The 14,252-nt window shown below is 45.5% G+C and overlaps 1 protein-coding gene across 1 annotated transcript in view; it reads right to left on the bottom strand.

Moving 5' to 3' along the window:
- The window catches only part of LOC135216972 (eukaryotic translation initiation factor 2A-like), an 89,282-nt gene that overhangs the window by 62,518 nt on the left and 12,512 nt on the right, over positions 1-14,252 (bottom strand). The window contains exons 2-3 of the mRNA XM_064252505.1: positions 9,091-9,235; positions 457-575 (exon numbers count right to left, since the gene is read on the bottom strand). Of these exons, the coding sequence (XP_064108575.1) occupies positions 457-575; positions 9,091-9,235 (264 nt within the window). The remainder of the gene's footprint in view (positions 1-456; positions 576-9,090; positions 9,236-14,252) is intronic.

Genomic DNA, 14,252 nt, shown 5'->3' with positions numbered 1-14,252 from the left:
AATTTCTGAGACCGAACTTTCTGGGACCGAACTTTCTGGGACCGAAATTTCTGGTCACCATCCATTGGTCAGCCCTGCACTTCCATGTCTACTACTTTTTTGACTAACGCCTCCTCACCCTATCTTATAACATTTCCAAAATATCAAAAGTCATTTCCAGTCACTAAGCACATCTCTCTGAAATTCATTTGCAATTCAGAATCTTAGCTGTTCCAACCACACACTCAGTTTCTTATAAAAGCCAGTTTTCCACAAAAGTAAAAATGCTAATAATTCACGCAGTACTGTATATCCGTATTTAGTTATATGGTACTAAAACAAAAGAAGCAAACCAGATCTGAGAATTTGAAAAAGGGATTGATTTACTCTAGAGAGATTCTAATGTATTTTAAATAATATAGTATACTTAGCAACTTTCTATCATGAAAGATCTGCAATCTAAAATGTTCTACTTACTGACATATGCGTCCCATACTGCCAAGTAACTTCCATTTGAGGAAAAGCAAAGTTCCTGTGCCCTTGGATGCTTAAGACACCCTATTCTCTCCCAAGTAGGTGCAGAAACGACAATGACCCTGCCAAAGTAAGGGGGAGTAATAAAAAAGTCATTACATTTTATGTATACTACTGTTATTACACAAAATGCACTAGTCAGCATGATGTATCAACTTAACAAGATATCAAAACATTTCAGAAACAAAATAAGTCATCAAAAATCTTTAAAACCAAAGGGTAGCAATATCTACAAATTCCTAAGAGCTGCGATACTCAGTGTGAACAGATATAAACATCTCTATGAATTAAATTTCCTTTAACATAAAAATGCAGCAATTCTCAGTAACAAAATTTTTAAAGTTTGTGAAACTTTTACCCAAACTTAAGGACAAATATACAACATAACATGTAGGGTACTTTGCAAAAAGAAAAAGACAATGTAGAAAAATTTCTGATCGATCTAAATACATTCACATGGGATGGTATCAGACACCAACCAGCTCCCCAACCCCCCCCGAACAGCTAAATTCCATGAATACTTAAAAGTCGTTCTCAAAACACTTAGAACTGCCTATTTTGATGGTTCAGACACCAGAAAAACAATCTAAAAATCCTTATACCTGAGTGTTTTAATAGTTTTACCAAAAAAAGTGCATTTCGCCATGAAAATTATATGAAAATACAGTCATTTGTGAATATTTCTTGGTGAAAAATACAGCTAATAGGTGAATTTTCTGCAAATACTGGGTATTTGCAGTCCATAGAAAAATCTGCAAATAGGCGAGTCTGCAAACCATGAGTCCACGACTAGTGGGGATCGAGAGAATTTCCATCAACCTTCTCAAAACTATCTTTGTACCCAAGTAATTGGTACCTCAATTGGCTACCTCTGAAAGTTAACCATGCAGTAAAAAATCACATCATGCCTTCCTTGTATCCAACAGATCAAAAAAGTTAAAGATTAATAAAATGGAAAATCTTCATAACCTCAAGTAATTTATGCATGGCAAAGGCATCTAGGATGCCAGATATACTATAATGTAAAACTTTATGAATAGCAACATCATTAAAGAAATGTTATTGTTAGTATACAATAAGGTTTTGTACATACTTACCTGGCAGATATATACTTAGCTATACGTCTCTGACGTCACGACAGAATTCAAAACTCGCGGCACACGCGACAGGTAGGTCAGGTGATCTACCTTACCCGCCGCTGGGTGGCGGCTGTAAGAACCAATCTCCCTTTCCAGCCAGAATTTTTCCTTCCACCGGTCTCCTGAGGGGAGGCTGGGCGGGCCATCAATCGTATATATCTGCCAGGTAAGTATGTACAAAACCTTATTGTTCATACTAACAATAACATTTTTGTACATGAACTTTCCTGTCAGATATATACTTAGCTGATTGACACCCTTGGTGGAGGGAAAGAGACAGCAATATAGATATGGAAAAAAGTTGAAAACAACACTAGTTTTGTAGGATGTAAATACAACCTTGGTTCTACCTGTTTAGGCAGAAGACTTCGTAGTTACTGTCTATGAGTCTGCGTTGCCTTAAGAGCTTCAGCGAGGGCGTGACCTACAGCTGACAGACTCTTTGGGTCTATCAAAGGGATTTGGTTATCCGCTTACTTGATAGAATCCGAGCAGGATCTGTCAACGGGGATTCGCCCACTTATATGACAGAACCTAACCACTATCATTGCAAGGAGCTCAAACATAAACGATCACCTAACCAATCTAATCATTGTTAGACTACGAAATGAAAAACATGCCTACCCGCATGTTCTTTCAAACAACCAAAAACTTACAACCTAACAAGGGGAAAAATATATACTACTAAGGATATGTCTCAGCTCCCTGCCCCAGCACCGAATCCGGCGATACGTACAGGCCTAACCGAAGCACTTTTCATACGTAATTTTGACGTCTCTCAGATAGTGGTTTGCAAAGACTGAGTTGCAACGCCAGAATGTTGCCTTCATAATATTACTCAGGGATATGTTTTTGTTAAAAGTCAATGACGTGGCAATAGCTCTTACCTCATGAGCTTTGACCTTAAGAACTTTGAATTGACTTTCATCACATATCGCATGCGCTTCTTTCACCAGGCTTCTGATAAAGAAAGAAAGCGCATTCTTCGAAAGAGTCCTCCTTGGATCTCTTACAGAGCACCAAAGGTTGACATCATTGCCCTTAAGTTTTTTCTTTCTCTGTAGATAGAATTTTAAACTTCGTACTGGCAAAGCGACCTCTCTGCTTCCTCGCCTACTAATGCAGACAAGCCTTGTACTGCAAAGCTCCTAGGCCAAGGATTTGAGGGGTTCTCGTTCTTGGCTAAGAACGAAGGAAGGAACAAACAGATAGCTGCATCTCCTCTGAATCCCACATTTCCTTCTAGTGCATGGAGTTCACTAACCCTCTTTGCGGAAGCCAATGCCATGAGAAAAATTGTCTTCTTCGTGAGGTCTCTAAACGAGGCAGACTGAGGCGGTTTTTCGAACTTATTGGACCTCAGGTAACGTAGCACTACATCCAGATTCCAACTCGGAACCCCTGGAGAAACCTTCTCGGATGTTTCAAACGATCTTATTAGATCATGAAGGTCCTTATCTTCTGAAATGTTTAAGTTTCTGTGCCTAAACACTGCAGATAGCATGCTACGATAGCCTTTAATGGTTGATACCGCCAATCCACTTTCTTCCCTAAGGAAAAGTAAGAAGTCTGCTATTTGGGTCACAGAGGTACTGGAAGAGGAAAAGTGATGGTTCCTACACCATCGCCGAAAGACGTCCACTTCGATTGGTCGACTCTAAGGGTAGAAGGCTTCTTGCTGCTGCGATAGCCGTTGCAACTCTTGCAGAAAAGCCTCTCGTTCTGACCAAACTTTTGACAGTCTGAAGCCAGTCAGATCTAGAGCGGGGAAGGTTTTTGGTGATACCTCTCGAAGTGGGGTTGTCTGAGCAGATCGATCCTCTGTGGTAATGTTTTCTCGGAAGTATCTATTAACCATTCCAGTTACCTCTGTGAACCATACTTGTGCGGGCCAGAACGGGGGTCTACCAGCGTCATCCTTGCTGCCTCCGATTCTGCAAATTTCTTTAGAGTCTCTCCCAGTATCTTGAATGGAGGAAAAGCATACTGTCTAGACCCTTCCAATCTAGTAGAAACGCGTCTATCGACACTGCCCTCGGGTCCGATATCGGAGAGCAGTAGTAGTGGCTATCCTCGCATTCTTGGCTGTGGCGAAGAGGTCTATATGAGGCTTGCCCCAAAGCTTCCCACAGGTCCTGGCAAACATCCTCGTGAAGAGTCCACTCTGCAGGCAGGACTTGATCTTTCCTGCTTAGGAGGTCGCTCTGACGTTCTTTTCTCCCTGTACGAACATGGGTAAGGAGACAAATCTTCCTTTGCTCTGCCCAAAGCAGAAGTTCTTTTGCTGTCTCGTACAGGGAGAAAGAGTGAGTCCCCCCCTGCTTCCTGATGTAAGCCAGGGCCGTGGTGTTGTCCGAGTTGATCTGTACTGCTGAAGTTAGGACGTGGGGCTCGAAAGCTTTCAAAGCTAGCCAAACCAAAAGCCATCAGCTCCTTCTTGTTGATGTGCCAGGTCACCTGTTCCTTCTTCCAGGTGCCTGACACTTCTCTTGAGCCGAGCGTTGCTCCCCAACCTGTTTCCGAGGCGTCGGAATACAACACTTGGTTGGGGTTCGGAATGTGAAGGGACATCCCTTCTGCAAACCTGAGAGGATTGGCCCACCAAGAGAGGTCCTTCTTGATTTCCCTTGAGATCTCGAAGGAGAAACTCTAGGTTTTGCGAACGACACCTCCAGTTTCGATGTAGAAAGAACTGGAGAGGTCTGAGGTGCAACCTTCCTAGAGAAAGGAATTGCTCCAACGAGGAGAGTGTCCCCAACAAACTCATCCACTCCCTCGCTGTGCATACTTCTTTCTCTAGGAAGGCTTTGACTTTCTCTGATCCTCGGGCTATCCGTTCTGGAGACGGAAAAGCCCGAAAATCCAGAGAAGCATCCGAATCCCAGATAGATACGATCTTGACTGGGGATCAACTGAGACTTTGAAAGTTCACAGTCCCAGTCCCAGAGAACTTGCCATGAAAAGGGTCTTTTGTAGGTCCTCCAAACATCTTTTCTGCGACTTGGCTCTGATTAGCCAGTCGTCCAAGTAAAGGGACACTCTGACTCCCTCCAAATGTAGCCATCTTGCTACATTTTTCATTAGTCCTGTGAAGACCTGAGGGGCTGTTGAAAGGCCGAAGCACAAAGCCCTGAACTGGAATATCCTTCCTCCCATCATGAACCTGAGGTATTTCCTTGAAGAAGGATGGATAGGCACATGGAAGTAAGCGTCCTGAAGATCTAGGGACACCATCCAGTCCCCTGGCCGAAGGGCCGCCAACACTGAGGATGTCGTCTCCATGGCGAACTTCCTCTTTTCTACAAAGAAATTCAGGGCGCTTACATCCAGAACCGGTCTCCATCCTCCTGAGGCTTTTGGAACTAGAAAAAGGCGTTGTAAAAGCCCGCTGAGCAAGGGTCGCTCACTAGCTCTATAGCCTCTTTCTCGAACATTTGTTCCACTGCTTGTGTTAAAGCAAGGCTCATGATGGGATCCTGTACCTGGCCACCAACTCCTCGGAGTCGTTGTCAACGGTGGTCTTTCCATAAAGGGAATCAGATATCCTTTCCGGATAATCGAGAGGGACCAGTTGTCCGCTCCTCTCTTTGCCCAGGCTTCCGAGAATCTTAGAAGTCTGGCACCTACTGGTGTTTGGAGGACTACTTCCCTACTTCTTAGCTCTGACAGAGCGTCAGAAGGATCTACCTCTCTTGAAAGGTCTATTACCTCTCGAGGTAGAGGCTCTAGAAGGAGGGCCCCCTCGAAAGGGCTCCTGTCTAGCTGGAGTCTCCTTCTTCATCTTCGTCTGGAAGGAGGTCCTAGGCTTCCGTGCCGACTGCGCGAGCATGTCCTGAGTCGCCTTCGCAGAGATAGATCCTGAGATGTCCTGTATTATCTTCTTCGGAAATAGCAGAGGCGAGAGCTGCGAATACAGAAGAGAGGCTCTTTGGGCCTGCGAAACAGACTTAGTCAGAAAAGAGCAGAAGACTTATCTCTTCTTAAGGATCCCTGCTCCAAACAGGGAGGCTATTTCGCTCGATCCATCTCTAACTGCTTTATCAATGCACGTTAGAACACTGTTGAGATCTTCTGGCGAAATAGCATCCGGGTTCTGAGTCTTCTTAGCCAAGACCCCCAAAGACCAGTCAAGGAAGTTGAAGACTTCCAAGACTCTAAACATTCCCTTCAGCAGGTGGTCAAGCTCGTTCATAGCCCAGGTAGTCTTAGCAGACAAAAGAGCCGAGCGTCGTGCTGCATCTACCAGAGAAGAGAAGTCCGCATCCGCCGATGAAGGAAGACCCAGGCCTAGGGGTTCTCCAGACTCGTACCAAAATACCCAGTCTGCCCGTAAGCTTGGAAGGAGGGAAAGAAAACACAGTCTTCCCTTTTCTCTTCCTTAGAAAGCAGCCAATCACCAAACCTCTCAAAGCCTTCTTCATTGAGATGGTTGGCTTCATCCTCACACAAGAGGAAACTTTCGTCTTCTTCGAAGTCGAGAATAAAGAGAGAGGAGACGGAGGAGCGACGGGAGTAAGGGAGTCTCCAAACTCTTGAAGAAGGAGATCTGTAAGGATCTTATAGGACGAAACTGACGAGTCCTTCACCAAATCCTCTTCTGAAGGTTCAACTTCATCCACTGAAGAACCCTCCGCTTCTTTACGAGGGCAGTTAGCCTTCTCTAAAGAAGTGCGCCTGTCCAGAGAGTGTCTAGTAGCAGACTGGCGCCTATCAGGGGAAGCCAAAGTTTCTGGAGAGCTCCTCTCGAATGAGTCCTTCCTACTCTGATGAGTGCGTGCTCTTTGATCCTTAATCCTACTCCTAGAATTCCGGGCTTCCAAAGGGGAGCGCCTGCTAGGAGAGGAGAGCCTACTATGCTCAAGGCGCTTCTCAGGATCCATGCGCCTGTTCAAAGGAGAGTGGCTGCCAGGCGAGCTGCGCCTACCATGAGGCGAACGCCTACTAGGCTCTTGGCGCCTACTTACAGGAGAGCGAAACCCTGGAGATGGTCGCCTACTAGGAGACCGGCGTCTACCATGCTCCACAAACTTCGATCCAGACTTGTGTGTCTCTTCAAAAGGTAGTCTCCCAGAAGAGACATATCTTTCAGGCTCTACACGCCTGTCCTGAACAGAGCGGCTAAAAGGAGAGCCGCGCTATCAGGAGAAAAGCGCCTATCCTCCGCACCACGCTTGGGAGCGGGAGAGCGTCTACTTGGGGAGTAGCGCCTACTAGGCTCAAGGCGCCTAACAAAAGGCGAGATCCTGTCTCTTGACGAATCCATCAAAGAGTAGGCTCTCTTATCCGGAGAATGAAGGATCTTCGGAAATGAGCGAGAAGACGAGGCTGTACGCCTGTCTTTAGACGACCGCCTACTAGGCGCTAGATCCCTTCCTACTGGAGAGATGTAGTCACCAGGAGAAAACTTCTTGGGCGATTGACGCCTGGAAGACGACAAGCGCCTGCCGAGGGAAGAGCGCCTCCTTCCATCCGCTGATACAGGAGAGAGAACCGACTCTGACTGAGACGGTAACACAGGCGAAGGAATCCTAGACTTCTTGACAGGGAGAGAGAGTCTTTCCGACGCGTTCCTCCTGCCAAGGAGCCCGCCAGCGCCGAAATCTGCGCTTGCAGTCCAGCAAGAATTCGAGCTGGAGATCTTGCAAAATCCTCCACCGGAGAAGAGGTCTCGAAGCCTACTATGAGGCGAGAACTCCTGCTCCCTCCTGGGTTTCTTGATCTCTACTTCCGGCTCTTCTGGAAAAACTTCCGGGCTGGAAAGGAAAGGTAACCAGGAGCCTTCCAGGCTCTCTTCAGCGGTCGCGAAGAATCCGAGGCGCTCCATCCTCTTCTAGGCGAAGGTGAGGAAGAAGAAGAGAAGCATTGGCGCAATACCTAATTCTTTTCGCGCGAACAAGGGCAGCCTGGGTACGAGCATCAGGATCTACCGAGGGGACGCCTGATCGGTGGGAGTTCTCCCAATAACCTTCCTGCGGCTGTTGACTTTCCTCCTCCACTGGGACTGGGAGTCTGGGAAGAGGTCTAGGCCTGGAAGCATTAAGGAGCTGATCAGACGCACCCTCCACTGCACTGGGGTCACTACACAATTCACCTTCACTACTCTTACCTTGCAACGAACGAATCTTCTTTTCCATGCTAAGGATCGTGGCTCTCATGGTTGCCACTTCCGTAGTCGTATCCTTAGGTTCGATGCAGGGCGCAGGAGCTGAAACTGGAGAAGGTTCTAATGCTACAACAGGATTTTCTTCTACCTCGCTAATACGAGACTTACTAGAACTCCTAGACGAAGCCTTTCTCACCCTGTCTTTCTCTAACTTCCTCAAGTAGGAAGAAAGAGCCTTCCATTCACCCTCATCCAACTTCTCACACTCATTACACGGGTTAACAAAAGAACATTCTTTCCCTCTACATTTAAAGCAAACTGTGTGAGGATCTACCGTAGCTTTCGGTAGTCTCACCTTGCATTCATCCATAGAGCACACCCTAAACATAGAAGATTTCTTAACCTCTAACTCAGACATCTCGAAATCAAAGAAAAATCCAAATCAATATCCAAAAACAATCCACAAATGCGTATGCCAAGCCAACAAGATCAGGTACTTCACCGAAAGTCAGTCCAAATAAATCCACGGCAACGAGAATTGAATAAAGCTGTCAGGAGGTAACAACCACAGGTGTAGTCGTCACCGGCGACAGAAAAATTCTGGCTGGAAAGGGAGATTGGTTCTTACAGCCGCCACCCAGCGGCGGGTAAGGTAGATCACCTGACCTACCTGTCGCGTGTGCCGCGAGTTTTGAATTCTGTCGTGACGTCAGAGACGTATAGCTAAGTATATATCTGACAGGAAAGTTCATGTACAAAAACTAATGCTACTAACTTCCACAAACACTTGTACATAATCTGGGGTCATGGCTGTTTAGAATTGCCTCACACTGAACCTAACTTCCTCACCTTAACTGGAAGTATCATTACAGTTTCTCTTTGATGATTACTCGGTTTGATGAATTACTACCTCAAAGTATAATAATGAGAATAATATGCGAGAAATTCTAAATTTTAGCAGTTAAAGTTAACAAAACCAAGTGCACATCAATGGAACCACACACACAAAAAAGGGGACAAGAGGCCAACTCAGGCAGTAGAATAAATAAGTCTGTATAGGCTATACCTTAGTGTGGCTAGAAATGTACAACAAGGAATAATAAAAAAAAAAAAAGCATCCATCTCTAACATGGGGAAAAGTAAATAATTTTATTTTGAAATAGTCATTTAATAAAATATCACATGTAAGCTCAAAATATTTTTTCAATGAAAGACTTGAATGGTCCTCCCACTAACACCTGGAGAAAACAAATAGAAAATAAATTTATGAATACCTACACTAAATACAATAAACTAAAGTTTATACTGTACTGCAAATAGAATCTTGGTACTTACTGTCCATCAACAATCCATCCACATCTCTGTCCATTGTCACTAAATGAAAAGGCTTTTATTTTGCCTTCGAAGCCATCAAATCCAGTGGAATTCTTTCCAAAATTTGGTGCTCCATCACCAAAGTGCAAGCCGTTTGAATCATGAACTGCAATAAAAAATTAAAAAATTATGATTAGCTATTGCAATAAAATTTTAAAACCCATCTCAATATGACAAATTTGTAACTAATTTGTATTTGTCATAACTAACAAACCTGAGGTCTTAACATTAGGATTTACTAGCACCAAGCTGGAAAGCGGTAGAATTAAAATTAAACTTGTGCGATCCAGGGACTATTGGCATCTATACCAGGCCCTCGGTTCGTGTGACTGACCCCCCAGTTATACTTCTAACCCAGTTAGACTGCTAGAGGGGTGGTTCGAGGTGGGCCTTTAACTGTTAAGACCTCAGATTTGTTAGTTATGAAAAATGATATTGTCATGTTACAATAAAGTTTTATACATACTTACCTGACAGATATATACTTAGCTATAGACTCCGTCGTCTCCGACAGAATTTCAAATTTCGCGGCACACGCTACCGGTAGGTCAGGTGATCTACCGCCCTGCCCTGGGTGGCAGGACTAGGAACCATTCCCGTTTTCTAATCAGAATTCTTCTCTTCCACCTGTCTCCTGCGGGGAGGCTGGGTGGGCCATTAATCGTATATATCTGTCAGGTAAGTATGTATAAAACTTTATTGTAACATGACAATATCATTTTTATACATTCAACTTCCCTGCCAGATATATACTTAGCTGATTAGCACCCATTGGTGGTGGGTAAGAGACAGCTAACTACTGAAATAGACAGGTAAACAACATATGTTGTAGGTATTAATAAACCTTGGTTCCTACCTTATTAGGCTGAAGACTTCGCAGGCGGTACTGCCTTGGAGTCTGCTTAGCCTCAAGAGCCTCAGCGAGATATTGATCTATGGCTAAGAGTTCTTGTGGGTCTGCCAATGGGTCATATCCACTTACTCGGCAGAGCCTAAAGGCCTTTGTCATTGGGTGCTATTCCACTAACATGACAATACACCTTGTTCAAGGAGCACAACACCGATCCCGATCACCTGATCCTAACATCCATGTTAGTTCTAAGATTGCAAGGAGTCATCCCCGAACTCCTTACAAACAACCAAAAACTCGAAACATAATTACACTTTCATTTACAAAATATACAAAAAAAATTTTTGTACTCCCCGACTAGCCATACATACCCTTGATCCCCTACCAGCAATGACACTATGGCTCCCGGGTGCGACATCAGTGAGCTTGCTAATAGAAAACCAAGCACATATCTGACAAGAGGGTTTATGTACGATAAAAACACAATATTTAAGGATCAGTCTTTGCTCCAAGACCCAGCACTGTATCTGCTGATACAAATGGACCTAGAGAGAAGCACTTCTCATAGGTCACTCTCACATCCTTCAGATAATGAGACGCAAACACTGAATTGAACCTCCAATATGTAGTCTCAATGATATTTTTAAGAGACATATTCTTTTGGAACGCCAAGGACGTTGCTACTGCTCTCACCTCATGGGTCTTGACCTTTAGAAGACCGAAGGATTCCTCCGAGCAGTTCTTGTGAGCGTCCGTAATTACGCTTCTCACAAAGAAAAGCCAAGGCGTTCTTGGACATGAGTCTTTTGGGGTTCTTCACCGCACACCAAACACCTTGTTGACAAGCTCCCATCTGTCTCTTCCTCTCTAAATAAAATTTAAGAGCTCTCACTGGACAGAGAGACCTCTCTATCTCTCTGCCTACGAGGTTAGATAGACCTTTTACTTCAAAGCTTCTGGGCCAAGGTTTTGACGGGTTTTCGTTCTTCGCCAGAAACATTGTCTGGAACGAACAGATGGCAGCATCTCCTTTGAACCCCACTTTGGAATCTAGAGCGTGCAATTCGCTCGTCCTCTTGGCTGTAGCGAGAGACAACAGGAATAAGCATTTCCTAGTGACGTCGCGGAAGGAAGCCAGATGTAAAGGCTCGAATTTATCCGATGAAAGGAATTTCAGGACCACGTCCAGATTCCAAACTAGGTGTTCTAGGAGTTGCTGCTTTTGAAGTTTCAAAGGATCTAATTAGATCGTGTAGATCTTTGTTGTCTGCAATATCTAGCCCTCGATTTCTAAATACTGAAGACAGCATGCTTCTGTATCCCTTTATTGTTGAGACAGAAAGGTGTGATTCCTCTCTCAGAAAGAGGAGGAAATCGGCAATATTCACTATAAAGGTACTGGAGGAGGACAGCTTCTGACTCTTACACCACCTCCTAAAGACTTCCCACTTCGATGGTATACTCTTCTCGTCGAAGCTCTGCGGGCTCTAGCGATAGAGCCCGCATCCTTGCGAGAAAAGCCCCTCGCTCTGACAAGTCTTTCGATAGTCGAAAGGCAGTCAGAGCGAGACCTGGGAGGTTGTGATGAAACCTCTCGAAGTGGGGTTGTCTGAGTAGATCTGGTCTGTTTGGAAGAGATCTGGGGAAGTCCACTATCCACTCCAGTACCCTCCGTTGAACCAATAATTCCTGGGCTGCCAAAATGGGCTATTAGTGTCAACTTCGTGTTCTTTGACGCTACGAACTTCCTGAGCACTTCCCCAGGATCTTGAACGGGGGAAAGGCCGTAAGCGTCCACACCCGACCAATCCAGGAGAAACGCGTCTATTGCGAAGGCTCTCGGATCTTCCACTAGAGAGCAAAAGATCTCTATTCTTTTGGAGAGGAACGTCGCAAACAGGTCTATGTGAGGTCTCCCCCACAGGGACCAAAGACTTCGACACACTTCTTCGTGTAGAGTCCATTCTGTGGGAAGGACCTGATTCCTCCTGCTCAGTCTGTCCGCTCTCACATTCTTTATCCCTTGAACAAATCTTGTGAGGAGAGTTTTTTATGCCTCTTTCTTCTGTCCAGGTTAACAGGTGTCTTGTTAACTGAAAGAGGGAGAAAGAGTGCGTGCCTCCTTGCTTGCGTATGTAAGCCAGAGCCGTGGTGTTGTCCGAGTTTATCTGTATCACCCCGCCTCTGACTATCTCTTCGAAGAACTTTAAGGCTAGGTGTATGGCCACTAGTTCTTTGCAATTGATGTGCCAGGACACCTGTTCCTTTGTCCAGGTGCCTGACACCTCTCTTGCTCCTAGCATCGCTCCCCATCCCGACTCCGAAGCGTCGGAAAATAACACTTCTGGGTTCTGCAGGGCAAGCGATACGCCTTCGTTCTTTTGAAGAGGAAGGATCCACCACTTCAAATGATCTTTTACCTCTTGTGGAAGCGGGAAGATGTCCGAGAGTTGTCCCGTCTTCCAACTCCACACCCCTTTCAGGAAAAACTGAAGAGGGCGAAGGTGAAGCCTCCCCAGAGAGAAATGAACTTTTCTAGTGAGGACAGGGTCCCTAAAAGGCTCAGATAATCCCTCGCTGAACTGTTCTTTCTCTCTAAGAAGCTCGAGATTTTCGACAAACCTCGAGTGATTCTTTCTCGCGAAGGAAATACTCGAAAACCCCGAGAATCCATCTGAATCCCCAGATAGACCAAGCTCTGGCTGGGGATCAGCTGCGACTTCTCGAGGTTCACGAGTAATCCCAGCGATTCTATCATGTTCCTTGTTACTGATAAGTCCTCCAAGCACTGAATCTCCGACTTGGCCCTGATCAGCCAGTCGTCCAAGTAGAGGGAGATGTTTATTCCCTCTAGGTGAAGCCATCTTGCCACATTCGCCATCAGGTTGGTGAATACTTGCGGAGCTGTAGACAGACCGAAGCACAGAGCCCTGAATTGAAAAATCTTGTCTCCTATTACAAACGAAGATATTTCTTTGACAAATGGTGAATGGGAACGTGGAAATACGGATCTTGCAAGTCCAGAGAGACCATCCAATCTCCTGGACGAAGAGCCGACATTACTGAAGCGGACGTTTCCATGCGAAACTTCTTTTTCTGAACAAAGCGATCAGAGCGCTTACGTCCAGAACTGGTCTCCACCCCCCCGATGCCTTTGGTACTAGAAAAAGGCGATTGTAAAATCCCGGGGAGTGTGGATCCTGCACAAGTTCGATGGCCTCCTTTTCCCACATTTGTTCCACCATTTGAAGGAGAGTCTTTCTCATTACAGGTTCTCTGTACCTCGCTGACAGTTCCCGAGGCGTAGATGTTAGGGGAGGGCTGTCCTCGAAGGGGATTACATATCCTTTCTTTAGGACCGACACTGACCAAGGGTCGGCTCCCCTTTTTGCCCATACTCCTGCAAAGCAAAGTTCAGGAGTCTGGCGCCCACTGGTGCTTGAAGGAGCAACAAGTCATTTGGTTTTCTTGAAAGGCCTAAAGGAAGACCTTCCTCTCTTGTCAGAGCTCTTCTTTCTGGCAGGGGGACGAGCCGCTGCACCTCCACAAAAGGGCTGCTGAGGAGGACGAGAGTCCTTCTTAATCGCCGACACTACAGGGCGTCCTTTCTTGGACGTTTGTGTTAGTAGGTCCTGTGTCGCCTTCTCAGTTAGCGAGCGAGATATATCCTTCACTAACTGAGAAGGAAACAGATGATCCGACAGAGGGGCGAACAATAAAGCAGTCCTCTGGCTCGGTAGAAACCCTTTTTGATATAGGGATCCATATACTGATCTCTTCTTCAGGAGACCAGCACCAAAAGGGAAGCCACTTCTCCCGAACCGTCCTGTACTGCCTTGTCCATGCAAGACAGGACGCTATGGAGAATCTCTGGGTTTTTAAGAAACTCCGGATCTTTAGATTTGTTGGCCAGAACTCCGAGTGACCAATCCAGAAAGTCGAACACCTCTAAAGTGACAAAAAGTCCCTTTAGAAAGTGGTTCAACTCCGAAGTGCTCCACGTCGATCTGACCGATCCTAAGGAGTGACGTCTAGAGGCCTCCACTAAATTGGAAAAGTCCGCATCTGCCGAGGCAGGCAGAGAAAGACCCATAGTCTCTCCTGTCCCATGCCAAATACCTCTCTTTCCATGTAGTTTGGAAGGAGGCATGCAGAATACCGTCTTTCCCAACTCTTTCTTCTTGTCCATCCAAGAATCTAAAGAATGGAGTGCCTTCTTCATAGATATTGCAGGCTTCATTTTCAGAAAGGCCGAAGATTTTGCCGTAGCCGA

Source organism: Macrobrachium nipponense, chromosome 7, assembly GCF_015104395.2.
Source record: "Macrobrachium nipponense isolate FS-2020 chromosome 7, ASM1510439v2, whole genome shotgun sequence".
Classification (NCBI taxonomy): Eukaryota; Metazoa; Arthropoda; class Malacostraca; order Decapoda; family Palaemonidae; genus Macrobrachium; species Macrobrachium nipponense.
The sequence above is the reverse complement of the archived record's forward strand: the minus strand, read 5'-3'. Positions and strand labels throughout refer to the sequence as shown.